The sequence below is a fragment of the Pseudophryne corroboree genome, chromosome 7 (genome assembly GCF_028390025.1).
Source record: "Pseudophryne corroboree isolate aPseCor3 chromosome 7, aPseCor3.hap2, whole genome shotgun sequence".
In the NCBI taxonomy this organism is placed as follows: domain Eukaryota; kingdom Metazoa; phylum Chordata; class Amphibia; order Anura; family Myobatrachidae; genus Pseudophryne; species Pseudophryne corroboree.
The window spans coordinates 81,513,477-81,535,006 of NC_086450.1; the positions used below are offsets into that span (position 1 = coordinate 81,513,477).

General features: G+C 37.8%; 1 protein-coding gene across 29 annotated transcripts in view; it reads left to right on the forward strand.

Annotated features, from left to right (window-relative positions):
* TTN (titin) overlaps positions 1-21,530 on the forward strand; it is a 302,099-nt gene that overhangs the window by 219,405 nt on the left and 61,164 nt on the right. For all 29 annotated transcript variants that reach the window (XM_063933349.1, XM_063933371.1, XM_063933359.1 and 26 more), the window contains 37 exons: positions 36-335; positions 420-722; positions 811-1,185; positions 1,336-1,638; positions 1,742-2,041; positions 2,133-2,429; positions 2,529-2,813; positions 2,924-3,217; positions 3,339-3,638; positions 3,730-4,038; positions 4,124-4,314; positions 4,729-5,158; positions 6,127-6,435; positions 6,531-6,679; positions 6,931-6,963; positions 8,086-8,215; positions 8,365-8,664; positions 8,778-9,095; positions 9,194-9,490; positions 9,687-9,986; positions 10,081-10,395; positions 10,515-10,663; positions 11,150-11,300; positions 11,515-11,796; positions 11,962-12,264; positions 12,370-12,672; positions 12,776-13,057; positions 13,234-13,533; positions 13,622-13,924; positions 14,315-14,623; positions 15,372-15,653; positions 15,739-16,038; positions 16,121-16,414; positions 16,515-19,481; positions 19,567-19,887; positions 19,980-20,264; positions 20,347-20,646. In XM_063933349.1, the coding sequence (XP_063789419.1) occupies positions 36-335; positions 420-722; positions 811-1,185; positions 1,336-1,638; positions 1,742-2,041; positions 2,133-2,429; positions 2,529-2,813; positions 2,924-3,217; positions 3,339-3,638; positions 3,730-4,038; positions 4,124-4,314; positions 4,729-5,158; positions 6,127-6,435; positions 6,531-6,679; positions 6,931-6,963; positions 8,086-8,215; positions 8,365-8,664; positions 8,778-9,095; positions 9,194-9,490; positions 9,687-9,986; positions 10,081-10,395; positions 10,515-10,663; positions 11,150-11,300; positions 11,515-11,796; positions 11,962-12,264; positions 12,370-12,672; positions 12,776-13,057; positions 13,234-13,533; positions 13,622-13,924; positions 14,315-14,623; positions 15,372-15,653; positions 15,739-16,038; positions 16,121-16,414; positions 16,515-19,481; positions 19,567-19,887; positions 19,980-20,264; positions 20,347-20,646 (12,969 nt within the window). The remainder of the gene's footprint in view (positions 1-35; positions 336-419; positions 723-810; positions 1,186-1,335; positions 1,639-1,741; positions 2,042-2,132; positions 2,430-2,528; positions 2,814-2,923; positions 3,218-3,338; positions 3,639-3,729; positions 4,039-4,123; positions 4,315-4,728; positions 5,159-6,126; positions 6,436-6,530; positions 6,680-6,930; positions 6,964-8,085; positions 8,216-8,364; positions 8,665-8,777; positions 9,096-9,193; positions 9,491-9,686; positions 9,987-10,080; positions 10,396-10,514; positions 10,664-11,149; positions 11,301-11,514; positions 11,797-11,961; positions 12,265-12,369; positions 12,673-12,775; positions 13,058-13,233; positions 13,534-13,621; positions 13,925-14,314; positions 14,624-15,371; positions 15,654-15,738; positions 16,039-16,120; positions 16,415-16,514; positions 19,482-19,566; positions 19,888-19,979; positions 20,265-20,346; positions 20,647-21,530) is intronic.

The window sequence follows — 21,530 nt, forward strand, 5'->3', positions numbered from 1 at the left end:
AACATTTTGTCATGATTAGTGTTTGTATTTTAAAGGTCTACCTGGGCAATGCAAGGAGATCAAAGCAAGTGATGTTACCAAGAATACTTGCAAAGTTTCTTGGGAGCCCCCAGAAAATGATGGTGGAAGCCCTATATTGCACTATGTACTTGAGCGCAGAGAAGCTGGTCGAAGAACTTATACACCAGTGATGTCTGGAGAGAACAAATTAACATGGAATATAAAAGATCTGATACCAAATGGAGAATATTATTTCAGAGTCAAGGCAGTGAATAAGATTGGTGGAGGGGAGTATCTTGAACTCCGGAACCCCATTATTGCAGAAGATGCTAAACGTAAGTTATTTCATAATTGCAGATAATTAAATGTAGAATTCTTTACCCAGATGTATTAATAATTTATCATTTATAATTGTACAGAGCGCCCAGATCCACCTGTTGATCTTGATACTAGTAATCCAACTTCAAAGTCTATAACATTAACTTGGAAACCTCCTCAATATGATGGTGGCTGCAAGATTATGGGATATATAATTGAGAAGATAGTCAAAGGTGGTGAAAAGTGGGAACGATGCAATGACTGTCTAGTACCTGTACTGACTTACACTGTGAAAGGATTGGAAGAGGAAAAAGAATATCAGTATCGTGTACGTGCAGAAAATGCTGCTGGAATTAGCGAGCCTTCTCGTGTCACCCCATGGATTAAAGCTGTGGATCCCATGGGTAAGCAAATAAAACATTAGTAACATAAACAAGATACATAGAACAAGCTTTGCCAATTAAAACAATGTTATTTTCTTTTTTTAACTAGATCCTCCAAAAGTGTTCCTTGCAGGCAGTTTGCAGTCTGGACTTTCTGTTAGACAAGGAGATGAGATTGCATTGGTAGCAAATATAAGTGGATCGCCCTATCCAACTATTACTTGGCTTAGAAATGATGAAGTAATTAGACCAGAAGAGATAAAGAAACGAGTGGAAAAAATAGTACCTAGAAAGAAGAAAGAAGCTGTTGTGGATGAGCCATTCCATCTTAGTCTGCCAGAACGTTTGACCGTTGACAACAGTAGACATGGAGAATCAGGGTTGTCTGTCAGAGATTCACTTCGGGTTGATTATGGCAAATTTACAATTAAGGTTGAAAATGACCATGGTGTTGCAAAAGCTTCATGTGAAGTAAATGTACTAGGTAAGTAAAATATATTATATTGCTGAAGTATGACTAATACAAATAATAATGTATATTGTGCCTATCTATAGTTGCTAATTACATTGTGTTTTTCAGTGATGTAATTTAATATAAAACAGTTCTTTATCTTTCTTGTATTGCACTTTTCAGATACACCAGGTCCTCCTGTGAACTTCACATTTGATGAAGCGAGAAAGAACTCTGTTATATGCAAATGGGAGCCTCCCTTGGATGATGGTGGTAGTGAGATCTTAAATTACATCTTGGAGAAGAAAGACAATTCAAAAGCTGAAATTGGTTGGGTTACTGTGACATCTACATTAAGACACCTCAAATATCCAGTTACCAAACTGATTGAGGACAAAGAATATATCTTCCGTGTCACAGCTGAAAATAGATTTGGCCCTGGCCCACCATGTGTGTCTCAACCTCTTCTTGCTAAAGATCCATTTAGTAAGTTTTGTTTGCCTTGATAAGGGAGTTCACATGTTGCAAATATTAATATTTGTTTTACTTAAAGAAAAGCAATTACATTAATGAATGTGTGTGTTGACAGCTCCTCCAGATGCACCAGAAAAGCCAGAGGTTGAAGATGTTCAAGCCAACAGCATGGTGGTAAAATGGAAGGAACCAAAAGACAATGGAAGTCCTATTTTAGGATACTGGATTGAGAAGCGTGAAATTAACAGCACTCACTGGGCTCGTGTCAACAGAAACCTACTCAATTCATTAGAAGTCAGAGCTGAGGAACTTTTGGAAGGCCTTACATACATTTTTAGGGTGTGTGCTGAAAATGCAGGAGGTGTTGGAAAGTTTAGTGTACCATCTGATCCAAAGACTGCACAATCTCCAATATGTAAGTTGCAAACCATATAAATTTAACTGTATTTTTGTTGTCAAAATAGAGTCTTGCCTCCCTAAATTACTACTTATTTTCTCATAATTAGTGCTTCCAGGACCACCAATTCCAAGAGTTATTGATACAAGCTCATCTGCTATTGAGATGCAATGGGATCCTCCTTTGTATAATGGTGGTGGAGAAATTATAGGCTATTTTGTTGATAAACAGTTGATGGGCAGCAATGAATGGTCTCGCTGCACAGATAAGCCTATTAAACTTCGTGAATACACTGTAAAAGGCATTAGAGAAGGTGCAGATTACAAAATTCGTGTAAGTGCTGTCAATGCAGCTGGGGAAGGACCTCCAGGTGTAACTGAACCCATCACAGTTCTTGAACCTCAAGGTATTTTTTTATACAATCAATACATAATGGGGATATGAGAAGCAAGGGACACATTCATGTCACAATAAATTGTAATTGTTTATTTTGATTCACTCTTAGAACCTCCAGTCATTGAATTGGACCTTTCAGTAAGAGAGGGCATCCAGATTCTGGCTGGCCAGGCTCTAAAGATCCCTGCCACTGTCTTTGGTCGTCCAGCACCTAAAATTGTATGGTCTATAGAAGATGGAGAACTTAACAAAGAGAAGGCAGAAATAGTTAACGTTGGGAAGTCATCTGTGCTTACTATTGTAAACACAGATAGGAAGGACCACGGGAGATATATTATCACTGCCAGCAATGAAAGTGGTACCAAATCTGCTGCAACAAGAGTTGAGATCTTTGGTAAGAAAAGAGTTTAAATTTAAGGACATACTGTAACTCTAATAGCATCAGTGGGTTTTTTACTAGGAATCAGTATTATAAAAGATTCTTACAATGTTATCCTTTTTCAGATGTTCCTGGACCAGTTACAGAACTAAAACCAGTTGTGGTTAACAGAAAAATGGCCCTGCTTAACTGGTCTGATCCAATTGATGATGGTGGAAGTGACATCACAGGCTTTATAATTGAACGAAGGGATGCCAAAATGCATATCTGGAGACAGCCAATAGAAACAGAAAGATCTAAGTGTGACATTACAGGTCTTCTTGAAGGGCAAGAATATATGTTCCGTGTAATTTGCAAGAATAAGTATGGCTGTGGCCCACCTGTTGATTTGGGACCAATTCTTGCAGTTGATCCACAAGGTAACAAAGAAAAAAAAGTATTATAAAACAATTAGTTATATATTTTGTTTAAATTAGTCACACTTTTTTTATGTCTTCATTACATGATCACTGTAAAAATCACTGATTTTTATCAATGCAGGCCCTCCTGGTTCACCTGAGAGATTTACTTACACTGAGAGAACTAAGTCAACCATCACACTGGATTGGAAACCTCCTCGTAATGATGGCGGCAGTCCTATTACAGGGTACATCATTGAAAAACGACGACATGATGCCACAGAGTTTGAGAGGTGCAATAAGAGGCTCTGTCCAGACACATCCTTTGTAGTAGAAAATCTTGCAGAGCTGCACATGTATGAATTCCGGGCCAAGGCTGTTAATGAGATTGGTGAAAGTGAACCCTCATTGCCACTTAATGTGGTCATTCAGGATGATGAAGGTACTTTGGCTATCAATGAAATCTATTTTAGATAGTTTATGTGAAAAATACTTAGGCAACACCTTAATCTTATATCATATTTCACATCTAGTGCCACCTACTGTCACTCTTCGTTTGGCTGTTAGAGGAGACACCATAAAAGTTAAAGCAGGAGAGCCTGTGAACATCCCTGCTGAAGTTACTGGTCTTCCATTGCCAAAGATTGAATGGACCAAAGATGAAGTGTTGATAGACAAATCAACACCAGCCCTGAAGATTGAGAAACAAGAAGTTTCAAGGAGTGAAGCTAAGACAGAAGTAATCATACCCAATGCACAGAGGAGTGATAAGGGATCATACATAGTTACAGCCTCCAACCGTCTTGGATCTGCTTATCGCTCTGTCAGTGTTGAAGTGTTTGGTAAGTATTGGTGTCAGTTTCAATACAAGTTTGTTCACTGTTTCTCAAGTTCACAAATTTTCTCATTCATTTATTTTTTGTTCAGATCGCCCTGCACCACCAAGAAACCTGACAGTCACTGACATCAAAACTGAATCCTGCTACTTGGTCTGGGATGCACCAGTAGACAATGGTGGAAGTGAGATAATGAACTATATCATTGACAAACGAGACGCAAGCAAAAAGAAATCGGAATGGGAAGAAGTTTCCAGTATAGTAGTTGACAGACGATACGGGGTTGGTTGATAATTTATTTCAGCACCTATTACTTACAACTTTTCATCCTAATATGTGGTACAGATGGAGCCCTCCTCATCTTGGCCTTTAATAGGATTAATTGAGCCAGGGCAGTCGGACTTAATCCCCTGCTGTATTGTTCTCTCTGTATTGTATTGCAGCTGAGAACAATAGATGAAAGGCTTATGCTAATAAACCTTGGTGCACATAGGCGCAGCAGAGAAGCCTAGATGAGCGTGACTCCATCTGTTGTTTGTTACTGAAAAATAAGTAGCTTGTTTATAAGTATTATCTTAATTAATAGTACTAATTAATAGTACAGTATAGTACATTTGTCTTATATTGTATATCTTTATAGCATAAAACAATAATGTTAAACAATGCTAAATAAGTGCATTTTATTCATTATTTCAGATCTGGAAACTTACAACTGATGGAGAATATCAATTCCGAGTTAGAGCAGTAAACAAATATGGCATCAGTGATGACTGCCTATCAGACAAGGTAGTAATAAAGGATCCATATGGCCTTCCTGGTGCTCCTAAAAAGCCTAAAGTTTCTGACTGCACCAGATCCTCCATGTTGGTGTCCTGGGAACCTCCATTGGACAATGGTGGATCTCCAATTACTGGCTATTGGCTTGAGAAAAGAGAAGTTGGTGGTGTATATTGGGGTCGTGTGAATAGAGCTCCAGTTACAAAACCTGCTGTTAAAGGCCTGGAATTCAATGTACTACGCTTGATTGAAGGTGTAGAATACCAATTCCGTGTTATGGCTATTAATGCGGCTGGAGTAGGCCCTCCCAGTGAGCCTTCAGATCCTGCTTTGGCTGTAGACCCAATCTGTAAGTATAAACTGTGTTTGTAAATCATATTGAGAAAGATAGGCATCTCATAGGTGCATGTGTGCCAGTAGACTTACAATAAACAGACTTTCTGAATTAGAATAATCCAACACTGTATTAGTTCAATACTTATTTATTTCTCCAATATTGGAGTAGACAGTATTTCCTAAAAGTGGAAAGAGTTTCCAATTGTATAAATAAATGATGGACCTCATTTATAGAGTAGGTACAAAGAACACTGCAGCATCAGACACCAGATTCTACTGTATGTTAATTTCTATAAAGGCCTCTCTTGGGGGTCTTTCAGAGTTGATCGCAGCAGCAAATTTGTTAGCAGTTGGGCAAAACCATGTGCACTGCAGGTGTGGCAGATATAACATTTGCAGAGAGAGTTAGATTTGGGTGGGTTATTTTGTTTCTGTGCAGGGTAAATACTGGCTGCTTTATTTTTACACTGCAATTTAGATTTCAGTATGAACACACCCCACCCAAATCTAACACTCTCTGCACGTGTTATATCTGCTCCCCCTGCAGTGCACATGGTTTTGCCCATTAGCTAACAAACTTGCTGCTGTGATCAGGTCTGAATTAGGCCCTTGGTCATCTACTTGTACTCCCGAAACAACATTTTAAAGTTTGATTGATGAAGTGGCACTGATCCACAAAGAGCATCATTTATTTATATAATTGGAAACTCTAGCCTCTGTTATGAAACTACAACTACAAAACTCTGGCAGGGCATGCTGGAATGTGTAATCTCACAACCAGAGAGCCTCAGGATGGCAAGGCTTGACCTAATTCGTAGGAATATGTTATAACAGTACTTTAATATAGTGTAATAAGGTTATCATTGACCTTTAAATTACATATAAAAATAAACATGTACATGTCTAACTGTATTTAAGAAATTGTTGCATTAAAGTCACATTTTAATCTTGTAAAAAATATTTTGTGTATTTTTTGTAAAGATGTTCCAGGTGCACCATCTTGCCCGGATGTGAAAGACAAAACCAAGTCAAGTGTGTCTCTTGCCTGGAAGAAACCAGAAAAAGATGGTGGCAGTCCAATTAAGGGATACCTTGTTGAAATGCAAGAAGAAGGCAGTTCAGAATGGAAAAAGGTCAATGAACCTGACAAGCTGTTCCCTACTTGTGACTGTGTAGTTCCAAACCTGCAAGAATTTAAGAAGTATAGGTTCAGAATTAAGGCAGTTAATGCTGCTGGTGAATCTGAACCAAGTCTTGCTACTGGAGAAATACAAGTAAAGGAAATACAAGGTAAGAAATAAACATATATTATCTAATCAAACAAAAATGTTCTTCAAGTTCTTCAAATCTAACTCTCCAATTTTATGGCATTTACATTCTTGCAGAGGAGCCCGATATTTCAATTGACTTGAAATCACAAGACCTTTTGAACTGTCGTGCTGGTTCTACAATCAGAATTGCAGCTGTCATTAGTGGCCGCCCTGTACCCAAAGCATCCTGGGAGTTTGAAGGTGCAGCAAAGAAAGAGATAAAGGTAAGATAAAGTAGAAATGGGCCATATATGTATAAAAATGTGGATGTCTTCAACAATCTACATTTACAGTATATGAAAGTCCCTTGCTTATGAAGGCCTTCCTGATCCACAAGAAATCTCTTAAAATTAGCTCGTGAAAGTTAGCTGCTCTAAGTTATCTTGAGATAACACAAATTTATATGCATTTATGTAAATGTAACTCTATACATAGCATCTTGACTGTTCTGTTTTTATTTTCTTCTCTTCTATAGGATCAAGTCCACAATATTCCAGTGGATTCACAGGTATGTAATTAATATTTGTTTCTTAATAATATAAATTGCCTCAGAAGTATTGGAAATTTTATCTTCTAATACACCTATAGTAAATTAGAAAAATAAATGTTTTGTTATATTTTAAAAATAAATATAACATATTCACGTGGTAATGTTATGTACTAATGTAAAACCAAATAATCCTCTTGATTGCCCAATAAAAATAAAAATCTAAATTTCATGAGCAAACCTAACTTTTACATTTGGGTGTCAGTTTGCTTAATTGGAATGTTTTTTGTTAATCAAAGTACATTTTTATTTACATATCAGAATTTTTTGTTTTTATTTGCATTGCTTGGGAAACTTTAGCAATATTAGAAAAGTTTATTTTGTACATTTTGCACCATTACTGCAATTCAATTATTGAAATGTACCTAATATTGTCATCAGCTATGTCCCCCATATATAACAATACTAAATTTGTATAGTTTATCTCAAATTTAAAGTAGTTATAGGGCTATATTTTCTTATTATTTTTTTTTAATTATTATCATACTTACCTTGAGTAGACCTTGATTTGTTTAGGTGATCTTCCCTTTAATAGCACTAAAGCATTCCGTGTTACCTGTATATATAATAGAACATTTTTTGTTAGATCAAGGTTTATAAAACTTCAATAGTGGAGCAGAAAGGAGAGACCTTATAGTGTACATTGCAATGGGACTGAGTTTTGCTAGGAGTTCTAGCAACATAAAAGGACTTCCTGTTTACAGGAGGAAACAGTAGAAATCATTCAATCCTGGCAGCCTCAACAGATTCAAATTATGTCCACACTCTCAAAAGACTATAGAGACTATTTTCAGCCTTCTGTATAAAAACAAGTATCTGGTGGCATGTAAGGAGTCCCAGATAGCCGGAGGTATGGGATGCCAGACGATCTCAGACTTTTTTTATAAGGGGTGATCACTTACAAGGCAAAGACATTGGCTGGCATCCCGCACCTCCAGCAATCTTGGACTTTATTACACCCCACAGGTAGTGTTAAATAATCACATCTCTGCCATTTAAAGTCATCAGGGGATCAGAGAGTTTTTAATTTCTATACATCTTGGAGCTTTGGGAAGTCTAACAACATGTTCTAAATATATTTAGGTTGAAGCAACAGATACTACTTCAGTTGTCATTATCCCTACATGTAATCGAGAACACTCTGGAAAATACAGTATCACAGCAAAGAACAAAGCTGGACAGAAAACAGTCAATGTTAGAGTCAATGTCTTGGGTAAGACTGTACTTAGTTATTTTTACTTTTTAAATGTGTGTGAAAAAAATTATCAGTGTTCCTAAACATATGCTAGTGTGTTCTACTGACATCTTGTCATAGGTCAGAGCACGTTAAACAGTGTTTATAATATAATATTTACCTTACAGATGCTCCTGGGCCACCAAAGGATCTCAAGGTTAGCGATGTAACAAGATCCACTGCTAAACTTACATGGAAAGCCCCAGATAATGATGGTGGGGACAGAATTAGAAACTATATTGTAGAAAAGAAAACAGTTGAAGGAAAATCATGGGGCAGGGTCACTACTGACTGTGCAGGAACATCATACACAGTGCCTGACCTCATTGATGGACAGGAATACTTCTTCAGAGTGACAGCAGAAAACCGATTTGGCACTGGGCCTCCTATTTCAACCATCCAGAGGACAAGAGCAAGAGATCCAATACGTAAGTTTCATGAAGTATTGTTTAAAATATCCTAAACTTCAATACTGTATACAGCATTTATGATTTGAATATGTTTTAACCCTAAGTTACCTACTTTTGCCTGTTTTTCAAAGATCCACCTGAGCCACCCACCAGGCTTAAAGTTGGTCTTGTGACAAAGAATTCAGTGGCATTAACATGGAGACCACCAAAGAATGATGGTGGAGCACCTGTCACTCATTATATCATTGAACGCTTATTCTGGGATCCCTCTGGAGAGGGCAAAGAGACATGGAAGCAGTGTAACAAGCGAGATGTGGAGGAAACTAAATTCACTGTTGAAGACCTTAAAGAAGGTGCAGAATATGAGTTCCGTGTCAGAGCTGTAAATGAGGCTGGACAGAGCAAACCATCTGCAACTGTAGGCCCAGTGGCTGTGAAGGACCAAACATGTAAGTATTAAGTGCAAAAGGAAACATGTTATGTGCTTTATCATCCATAAATATATCCATCCACTGCATCTTGCTATATTTTTTTATATATTTATCAGGTCCACCATCAATTGAACTTAAAGAATTTTTGGAAGCTGAAGAGGGAACAGATATCAGCATTGTAGCAAAGATAAAGGGTTGCCCTTTCCCTACCTTAAAATGGTTTAAAGCACCTGCAAATAAGCCTGATGACAAAATACCGATGCAGTACGATCAACATGTTAACAAAGTTGTTGGTGAAGATGACTGCACTTTATTGATCCACCAGTCTCGCAGAAATGATACTGCTTTGTACACTCTGACAGCAGAAAACAACTTGGGAGCTGATGCAAAGGAAATGCGATTGAATGTCCTAGGTAACTATATTTTTTTCTGCATTGTGTTATAGTTATTTTATAATTATATATATACTATTATATATATATATATATATATATATATATATATATATACAGTATACACACATATATGTAAAATCTAATACATTTTTGTCAATAATTTCTTGTTCAATTGTCTGCTTTTTAATATATTTGTCATTTTCAATTTTTGTAGGACGTCCTGGGCCACCAGTGGGACCAATTAAATTTGAATCAATTACAGCAGAGAACATGACTTTGGCTTGGCTCCCTCCCAAAGATGATGGGGGCTCTAAGATTACAAATTATGTTATTGAGAAGAGAGAAGCAAACAGGAAACTATGGAGTCCTGTCACCAAAGAGGCTAAGGAATGCCTCTACACAATACCAAAACTGGTAGAAGGTCATGAATATGTGTTCCGCATTATGGCTCAGAACAAGTATGGTGTTGGTCTCCCTCTTGACAGTGAGCCTGAAACTGCAAGAAATCTGTACTGTAAGTTTGGTGCAATCCAGGTTATTTTCATATATATAAAAAAAATTTAAACCTGTTGTAGATGATAACATGGTGATTTTTTTTTGCTCTACAGCTGTTCCTGGACAATGTGAAAAACCATCAGTTAGTAGTGTTACACGGGATTCTATGACTGTCAATTGGGAAGAACCTGAAATTGACGGTGGCTCGCCAGTGACAGGTTATTGGCTGGAACTTAAAGAGACCACTGGGAAGAGATGGAAGAGAGTTAACCGTGATCCCATCAAAATTATGCCACTGGGTGTTTCTTACCAGGTTACTGGGCTCATTGAAGGAACAGATTATCAGTATCGTGTGCTGGCTATTAATGCAGCTGGAGTTGGTCCTCCAAGTCAACCATCTAATCCAGTGACGGCAAGAGACCCAATATGTAAGTTCACTAACCTAGTCAGAAACATTTTACTTTTTTATATAAAGTAGCAAAAATATTAAATTTCTATAAACAACTTTAAAATGGTAATGGCACATTTTTTTTAAAATCTTTATTAGCTCCACCAGGACCACCAATTCCAAAAGTGACAGATTGGACTAAGTCTAGTGCTGATCTAGAATGGGTTCCACCATCTAAAGATGGGGGGTCTCCAATTACAGGATATTTTGTGGAATTCAAAGAAGAAGGAAAAGAGGAATGGGCCAAGGTTTGTAGAAGTCAACATTAAAAAAAAGTTCGTTAAAATAGGTTCTCATATATATATATATATATATTTAATATGCTTGCTTAGCTCAATAACTAAGTTGGAAAGGGTCACATAAACCACTCCATGCTAGTTAATTTTTCACTAAATTGAAGTAGAGATAAGTGGTTCAATTTTGTTGAAACCTGCTTGGCTTGGGTCATCCTGCCGAGTTCGGATCTCAAATTGAAACCTGAATCTTGCATGTTTTTTATATGGTATGTACTGTAAGTCCCTCACTCGTATTTTCCAATGCCATTTCACAAATGACTGGAAATTAATATCCAAAACCAATATACAGTACTTGAGATGGTGTGGCAAAACCAAATGCAAAAAATTATGTAGACTTAGAAGCAAAACACAGGAGTCTGTGTATCTCCAATTTTAAGTCAGTAGAAGAGTCTGCATCTCCAGCTACATCTACATTTTAATACTTAATTTTCTTTAAAGGCCAAAGATAAAGAGATCAGAGGTACAAAGTTTGTTGTACCTGGACTCAAAGAAGGAAGCTTATACCGTTTTAGAGTAAGAGCTGTTAATGCTGCTGGTGTTGGAGAACCTGGCGATGTCACTGATGTTATTGAAGCCAAGGACCGAATAGGTACGTTAATCCTAACACTTGGTTTTATGGAACAAGGATTAATGAATACATTTTATTTTTGATACATAGTGAAAATCACAACTGTATAATTAGCAACAGTATTGCTGGGGTTTTTTAAATCTACAGTATGTGTATTAAAGTAATAAATATATGTATTTGTACTACTTGTTACAATGCTTAAAGAAGGTAAACAATATTTCTTTCATTTCTGCAGTATTACCTGACATTCAGCTAGATGCCAGTGTCAAAGAAAGAATTGTTGTCCATGCCGGTGGAGTTATTCGAATTATAGCCTACGTCTCCGGAAAGCCAACTCCAGAAATTTCTTGGACTAGAGATGACAAACCCATGCCTCCAGAAGCTACCATTGAAACAACTGCTATTAGTTCATCTTTGGTTATTAAGAAATGTCAGAGGAACCATCAAGGCATGTACACTCTGGTTGCTAAGAATGCAGGAGGTGAAAGGAAGAGAACTATTATCGTTGATGTATTGGGTAAGGAAAAAAAATCGTCTTCATGTTACAGATATAAACAGAAATATATCAGTGTAGTTTCCAGTAAATTTTAGGACAGTATAGTTTACAGGAAATTGCGTAACTTAACTTATTGGTGTAACTCTTTTCAAAGCACAATTGTTACTTATCTTTCTTTATTTGCAGATGTTCCTGGACCAGTAAGCGAGCCATTCCAGACTGAAAATCTAACAATTGACACATGCAAACTTACTTGGTTCTCACCTGAAGATGACGGCGGCTCAACAATTACTAATTACATAATTGAGAAACGTGAAGCTGATCGCAGGGGGTGGACACCAGTGACTTATACAGTGACAAGACAAAATGCAACAGTTCAAGGACTCATACAAGGAGTAGCCTACTTCTTCCGTATTGCAGCAGAAAATATTATCGGCATGGGTCCATTTGTTGAGACATCACGAGAGATAGTAATAAGAGAACCAATATGTATGTTGGCAAAACCATTTTTTTGTTACAATATTTTTGCAAAACAAATGTTATTTCAGCTATGATTGTTCTTCAAACTTAAATAATGCTTGTTATTGCTTTCAGCTGTACCTGAGCGCCCTGAGGATCTCCAAGTAACCGCAGTTACAAAAGATTCAATAAGTCTAAGCTGGAATCCACCCAAATATAATGGAGGATCTGATATCACAATGTATGTCTTAGAGTGCCGCCTCATTGGAAAAGACAAATTTGTGAGAGCTACCAAAGAAAAGCTCCTAGATAGGAAATATACTCATGATCCACTGAAAGAGGGTGACACATATGAATACCGTGTGAGTGCTGTCAATGTTGTCGGACAAGGGAAACCTTCTTTCTGCACAAAACCAATTACTTGTAAAGATGAACTAGGTATGTCGCTTTCCCTATTTATTTGTCTTATTGAAAGGATTACACTGTATTATTTCTAATTCTGCAATTCAGTTTTTCACACTGTCCTTTCTTTTGTCCCCAGCTCCACCAGCAATTGAGCTTGACTTCAGAGATAAACTTATTGTAAGAGTTGGAGAAGCATTTGCTATGAATGGTCGGTACACAGGGAAACCAGCTCCAAAAGTTACATGGTTGAAAGATGAAATATCTGTTAAAGAAGACAATCGGATTAAAATCCAGACTACTCCAGTTACTCTGTGTCTGGGCAATCTTAAATCTGAAAGGAGTGATTCAGGCAAATACTGTGTGGTTGTTGAAAACAGTTGCGGATCAAGAAAAGGATTCTGTGAAGTAATTGTTGTTGGTAAGAAACCCCATTTGTGAACAATAAAAGTAATTATTTTTTGTGCTATCTCAAAACACCAGATTGAGGAACTGTAGTAGTATCATATTAACATAATGTTCAATGTTTAATCAATTGTTTGTGGCTTTGAAGAATTTTTTTTATTAAATGCTATATGTCTTGCTTGTATTACATAGATCGACCCCAACCACCAGTTGGTCCTGTGATATTTGATGAAGTTCATAAGGACCACATGATTGTCTCCTGGAAACCTCCTCTTGATGATGGTGGTAGCGCAATCACTAATTATGTTGTTGAAAAGAAAGACAGTAACAGAGATCTCTGGATGCCTGTAACATCAGCAACCAATAAACTCACCTGCAAGGTCCCCAAGCTTATTGAAGGAAGAGAATATAGTATTCGCATTTGCGCAGAAAATATGTATGGCATTAGTGACCCACTTATATCTGATGAAATGAAGGCCAAAGACCGCTACAGTATGTCACCTTTTTACTTTGTTTAATGTCCACTTGTATCAGTAACAAAAGACTGACTAAATGCTAATGCTTTTATATATTTGTATAGGAGTTCCTGAAGCCCCTGAACAACCAATTGTCAAGGAAATAACTAAAGATTCTGCACTGGTCTTGTGGAACAGACCACGTGATGGTGGAAAACCCATATTTGCCTATATTGTGGAAAAGAAGGAAACCATGTCAAATCGATGGGCCAAAGTCTCAAGAGAGCCTATCTATCCAGACACACAATATAGAGTAACAGATTTACTTGAGGGTTGTGAATATGAATTCAGAGTATCAGCAGAAAATGAAGTTGGTATTGGCGATCCCAGTCCGCCATCCAAACCATTTTTTGCCAACGACCCAATAGGTATGAGTCATTTTGTATTATACAAGCAGCTTTACCATGTGATTCACAATTCCCTCCATTTATAAACATTTTTATATGCAGTAATTCTTTTTGGTGTCCTGTTTGGTTGCTTTCTATAACTGTAGTAAGTAAATAATCAAATAATATGAAAGCTAAATATGCATTATTTATTTCTGTCAAGTTAAAGAGAAGTCAGAAATATGAAATTAAACATTTCAGGTTTAAACAAACCAGTAAACCAGTTATGAGTGGGGTAGGGGCATGGAAAATTGGAAATAAAAGGATATGAGAAAAGGGAGGCAACAGCATACCATAATAAGTAAGGCACTAAACCTTATGATGTAACCTAAATTACCAGATTAAAGTGTGATTTGCATATTCTATTTATAGGGAAACCAAGCCCACCAGTGAACCCAGAAGCAGTTGATAAAACCAAAAGTTCAGTTGATTTGTCTTGGCACCCACCAAGACACAACGGAGGAGGCAAGATTCTTGGCTACCTTGTAGAATATCAAAAGGTTGGAGAGGAAGAATGGAAGAAATCCAACCATGCCCCTGATGGCTGCCCTGATACAAAACACAAAGTGGTTGGACTCACAGAAGGTGAAACATACAAATTCAGAATACTGGCAGTGAACTCTGCCGGGGAATCAGATCCTGCTTATGTCAGAGACCCAGTTCAAGTTAAAGACAGGCTTGGTGAGTGAAAACATTAATAAAAAAAACGCACACTTGCTATGCATTACCACCTTCTAAAACTATGTTGTATTATTTTTCAAGACATATATTATACACTATGAACAAAACTATATGTATATTATTTATACAATGCCACAAATGGCATACATTAGGGTTTACAAAATGACAAGATTAATACTCAGACTACACAATTACAGAATTACATGATGAACATGATTTACTGTACATAGTAGGGTAGTACAACTACAGATTACACAGCAAGTATAAAATATAGTAGAACAGAGGATAATGGGTAGAGTAATCAGGAGGGTAACATCCTTAAGCAATCCAGTAGTGTGGGTTCAAGAGACGTGATTAGAGTCATTGAGGATCAAGGCTTAACAATTGAGCAGAAGCTCCATGCCAAGGGTAAGATAAACAGTATAGTGTAGGCAGAAATACACAAGGAAAGAGTGCTCTGTTTATGAGAGTTTACAATCTGATAGGGGGTGTAGGTGTATTTATGGTACATTCATATAGACTGTACACACATACATACATACATACATTAATAGATACATACATACAGCAATTATGGCATATTTTACAGAGCTGTCATAGGAGAAATATCACACAAAGACAAATATAAAATACCGTAGATTATAAATACCAGTGATTACTTTAACCATAAAAGCACTATCAATTCAAAAGGAAACTTTCAAGGCGATTGAAAAAAACAACTAATATATGCATATGTTTTTAATCCCAGAACCACCTGAGTTGCTAATTGATGCCAACATGGCACGTGAACAACAGGTTAAAGCTGGAAATACGATATCACTGAGCGCTGTAATTAAAGGAGTGCCATTCCCCAAAGTCACCTGGAAGAAGGGAGACAAAGAAGTGCCATCAAAGGCAGATATTGTGGTTACACCTGTAGGAAGCAAACTTGAAATCCGTAACTCTGTCAAAGAAGATGCAGGAATTTACTCTTTGACAGTAGAAAATGAAGCAGGCTCTAAGACTGTTGAAGTTAAAGTTGTTGTTCTTGGTAAGATGCATTCATTTTACTTTCATTACTACTTAAGTGCTAGAAAATTTCAAAATATCATTAAGATTACCATTTTTGTTTTCAGACAAACCTGATCCACCAAGAAATCTACAAGTCAGTGAAATCAGGAAAGATTCATGTTACCTGGCCTGGAAAGAACCAGAGGACAATGGTGGCTCTGTTATTACCAACTACATAGTTGAAAAACGTGATGTAGCCAATCCTCGTTGGGTACCAATCTCAACTACTTCTAAGAAGCACAGTATTATGGCTAAACACCTCATGGAAGGAACACAATATCTGTTCCGGGTTGCTGCAGAGAACCAATTTGGGCGTAGTACTTATATTGAAACACCAAAACCAATCAAGGCTATTGATCCCATTTGTAAGTTTTGCATGTTCATTAAAATGTATATTTTTTTACATGAGTTACATGGCACTATAACATTCATTTATATCTAACCCAGATCCACCTGGACCACCAAAGAACCTTCATCATGTAGATGTAGACAAGACCGAAGTATCTCTTGCTTGGAACTATCCAGACCGTGATGGTGGTTCTGAAATCACTGGATTTGTAGTTGACTATCAAGAAGATGGTGCAGAGGAATGGACCAACTTCAAGACTGTTTCCATACCTGAATGCATTGTCACTGGGCTAACCAATGGAAAGATCTACAAGTTACGTGTTAGAGCACAGAATATTGCTGGAGTTGGCCGCCCAGACACAACTGTACCAATAGAGTGCCAAGAAAAACTGGGTAATAATTCCAATGACATTTCTTTACTATAATTAATGATGATAAATTTGCTACTGCAGTGTTACTTGCAGATTGTAATTATTTATCTTTTTAATTTCAGCGGCTCCAAGCATAGAAGTTGATGTTAAGTTAATTGAAGGCCTTGTAGTCAAAGCTGGTACAACTGTAAGGCTTCCTGCTATCATGAGAGGAATCCCTGTTCCAACAGCAAAGTGGGTGACTGATAGTGCAGAAATAAAGTCAGAAGGCAACTACAAAATTGACACTGACAATTATTCAACAATCCTTACACTCAAAAACTGTACAAGAAAAGATACAGGAGAATATCTGCTCACAGTTTCTAATATTGCTGGAAGCAAGACAGTTGCTCTACATCTTACAGTATTGGATGTTCCTGGCCCACCAACAGGTCCAATAAATATATTAGAAGTCACTCCAGATTACATGGTTATCTCATGGAGGCCACCAAAGGATGATGGTGGAAGTGCAGTTATGAACTACATTGTGGAGAAATGTGAAGGCAAGAAAGAAACATGGGGAATTGTTAGCACAGGAAGTACTCAAACGAAAGCCAAAATTCCACGCCTTCAGAAAGGTCATGAGTATACTTTCCGTGTTAGTGCTGAAAATAAGATGGGCATTGGTAAACCACTAGAATCTAAGCCAACTGTTGCCAAGCATATGTTTGATCCACCATCTCCACCAGGAAAACCAGTGGTGTCTGACATCACAGAGAATGCTGCAACTGTTGCATGGACAATTCCTAAATCTGATGGCGGTAGTCCAATTAGTGGCTATATTCTTGAAAGACGAGAAATTTCTGGTAAATGGGTAAGAGTAAACAAGACACCAGTGCTTGATCTTAAGTTCCGTGCCACTGGTCTCTATGAAGGCAACACCTACGAATTCAGAGTTATTGCTGAGAATATTGCTGGACTAAGTAAGCCATCACCAGTATCAGATCCAATAAAAGCTTCTCGTCCTATAACACCACCAGGTCCACCTATAAATCCCAAACTTAAAGACAAGAGCAGAGAAACAGCTGACTTAGTATGGACTAAGCCTACCAGAGATGGAGGCAGTCCCATTTTAGGGTATGTTGTAGAATGCCAAAAATCAGGAACAGCCCAATGGAATAGAATTAATATAGATGATCTCATCAAGCAATGTGCTTTCAGAGTTCCAGGTCTGATTGAAGGAAATGAGTACAGATTTCGTATAAAAGCAGCAAATATAGTTGGGGAAGGTGAACCTAGAGAACTTCCAGAAAGTGTAATTGCCAAGGATATTCTTCACCCACCAGAGGTTGATCTTGACTTAACCTGCCGTGACCTGCTAACCGTAAGAGTTGGACAAACAATTAACATTACTGCTCGTGTGAAGGGCAGACCAGACCCAGACATTACATGGTCTAAGGATGGCAAATTGGTAACAAAAGACAACAGAACTGAAATAACTCAAGAGTTTCCTCCAGTTGGTTTGCAAATAAAATCAGCAACAAGAGCTGAGCATGGAAAATACACAATTGTGGCAAAGAACAGCTCTGGTCAAGCCCAGGGTGTGGTTATTGTCAATGTCCTAGACAGACCTGGACCCTGTCAGAACCTTAAGATAAGCTATGTTACCAAAGATTCCTGTGTGGTAGCTTGGGAGAACCCTCAAGATAATGGTGGCTCTGAGATAACAAACTATATTGTGGAATACCGTGAACCAAGCCAAAGAGGGTGGTTTGTCATTTCCTCTGATCTTACAAAGAGGTTGATAAAAGCATCTCTTATAGAAAACCATGAATATTTATTCAGAGTCTGTGCAGAAAACAAGGTGGGTCCTGGTCCAGTTGTTGAAACCAAGACACCTGTCCTAGCTATTAATCCAGTTGAAAAGCCTGGTGAACCTGAAAATCTTCATATAGCTGAAGTAGGAAAAACATTTGTGTACCTGAAATGGAGACGTCCAGATTATGATGGTGGCAGCCCCAACTTGTCTTACCATGTTGAACGAAAACTTAAAGATTCTGATGAGTGGGAAAGGGTCCATAAAGGTAGCATAAAGGAAACTAGTTACCTTATAGACAAATGCCATGAAAACCAATTATACCAATTTAGGGTTCAGACCAAGAACGAAGGAGGTGAAAGTAACTGGGTAAAGACAAGTGAGGTTTTAGTCAAAGAAGAACTTTTGAAACCTGCCTTAGATTTGAAATTAACTGGAGTGCTAGTTGTGAAAGCTGGTGAAACAATCAGGATTGAAGCTGGAGTAAGAGGAAAACCACAGCCAGAAATAGCATGGGCAAAAGATAAAGATACAACAGATATATTAAAATCTCCCAGGCTGAAAATTGATAATGGATCAGATTACACCAAATTTATCCTTGATAAGTCAAAACGATCAGACAGTGGAAAATATGTGGTCACAGCCACAAACCCAGCGGGAAGCTTTACTGCACATGCTACTGTTAATGTTCTTGATGTACCTGGATCAGTAAGAAACCTGAAAGTTTCTGATGTATCAAGTGACAGGTGTAAACTCAGCTGGGATCCACCAGAAGATGATGGTGGATGTGAGGTACAAAACTATATTTTAGAAAAATGTGAAAGCAAGCGCATGGTTTGGACAACATACTCTGCTTCTGTGGTATTAAACCATGCACATGTAACTCGCCTGATAGAAGGAAATGAATACATCTTCAGAGTTCGTGCTGAGAATAAGATGGGTACTGGTCCACCAACAGAAACCAAACCAATTGTTGCCAAAACACGATATAACAGACCTGGACCTCCAGAGCCACCAGAAGTCACCAAAGTCAGCAAGGATGAAATGACCGTTGTCTGGAATCCACCAGAATATGATGGTGGCAAGTCTATTACTGGATATATTCTAGAGAAGAAAGAAAAACACTCAATTAGATGGGTTGCTGTAACCAAGACTGCGATCCCAGAAAGGCGTCTTAAAGTCCCAAACCTTATTCCTGGACATGAGTACCAATTCCGTGTTAAAGCAGAAAATGAAATTGGTCTTGGAGATCCAAGTGGCCCATCAAGACCTGTAATTGCAAAAGATCCAATAGGTAAGTGACAGTATTATTATTTTTTTATATGAACTTACTGTTTTTTTTGTATTAAAGATTGTGCATTAATTGATTTTCTTTGCAGAACCTCCTGGTCCTCCAACAAATCTGAAGGTGGCTGATAGTACAAAGACCTCTATTACACTGGGATGGGGAAAACCTGTTTATGATGGTGGTGCTCCGATAATTGGATATATTGTAGAAATGAGACCTAAGGGTGAAGCCAAGGATGCCGAGGAAGGCTGGAAGAGATGCAATGTTGCTGCTCAGCTTATTCACACACAGTTTACTGTCACCAGTCTTAGTGATAAACAAGAATATGAGTTTAGAGTTGCCGCACAGAACCAAGTTGGTATTGGAAGACCTGCTGAACTCAAAGAGGCTGTTTCACCTAAAGAAATACTTGGTAATTATTATTTTTTCTGGAAAATTGTTTAGTTAACATATTATTATTGTCATATATTACATTTGTTGTGCTTTTTACCCATTTGTTCACAGAATCTCCTGAAATCGATTTGGATGCAAGCATGAGGAAGTTGGTTACTGTTAGAGCAGGATGTCCTATCAGACTCTTTGCAGTGGTTAGAGGAAGACCAACACCTAAAGTTACATGGAGGAGAATGGGTGTTGATAATGTGGTTAGAAAAGGACAAGTTGACCTTCTTGATACCATGGCATTCCTAGTAATCCCCAACTCTACACGAGATGACTCTGGCAAATACTCTTTATCACTTGTCAATGCAGCAGGAGAAAAGGCAGTGTTTGTCAATGTGAGAGTACTTGGTAAGTAAAACAAATGCAGGCTTGAAATGCAATACATTGTGTATCTGTGCATTACCTAACAGAGAGTGTATTTATTTTCTAGATACTCCTGGGCCAGTGGCTGACTTTACAATTTCAGACGTCACAAAAATGTCATGTCAACTTTCATGGGTACCTCCAGAAAATGATGGTGGAAGCCCAGTGACTCACTATATCTTAGAAAAGCGTGAAGTGGATAGGAAGACATGGGCAACTGTAGTGGCAGACTGGAAGAAAACCAGTTTTAAGGTTGCCAATCTTGTACCTGGAACTGAATACTTTTTCAGAGTAACTGCTGTCAATGAATATGGATCAGGCGTTCCAAGAGACACACCCAAGACTATACTTGCAACAGATCCAATAAGTAAGTTCTGTACCACAAATATATTAGGAAATCTATTGTCTTTCCAGTTAAAACAATATTTAGTTTAACTGGGTACAAAAGAATAACAGCATAACAGTACACAATTTATAGTAAGATCATTGAGCTTCAATATTTTCTTTCTCAGAATGTTATTTCCAAAATCAGCACTTTTTATGTGGCTCAACACTTTGGGTCTAATCCAGAGATGGACGCTAATGCATTTGCAGCTGTGAATTTATTCACCGCTAATATGCGAAAATATGCTAATGCAGTAGCTGATTGGAAATGTATTGAGAAGTCCACCGACAGCTTCACAGATCCAAGCAAATGTGTACAAATACATAGCAGTGGTCGCAGATCCTTTTATAATCGACTTCTTGAGTGACCCTGTAGTTGCACAAAATGGTTGCAGGAACTGAGACGATGGCACCATGTTTGGGAGTATGGGATTGCAGTTGTAGGCTGAGACATGCCCCAAAAATGGTCATAACATGCCTGCATTTTTGCCACCACTCCCCATTACCTCCCCCAAATGGTTCCTGACAGTCAGTCAATTCGTAAACAAACCCTCACTGAATGCAGCATCACTAAGGTATCTAGATGTGTGCACAGTTGTCCAATAATGACTCAACTCCATAAATACTGTCATTGCATACATTTCTGAATCAGGTCCTATATCACCAGCTGGCATCCTTGACTTAAACATGCAAAAAATTGCCTGACTGCTTTTGTCACGGTTCAAGAACATCGACCAAGTGTGATGTAATTGAAAATTAAAAGGATTGATGTTGCAGTCTTAAACAATAAATAACCATAGACATTGGTGGATTCATTGTGAGAGTGCAATTTAAACTTTTACATCAACAACCTGCTTACTTTATAGT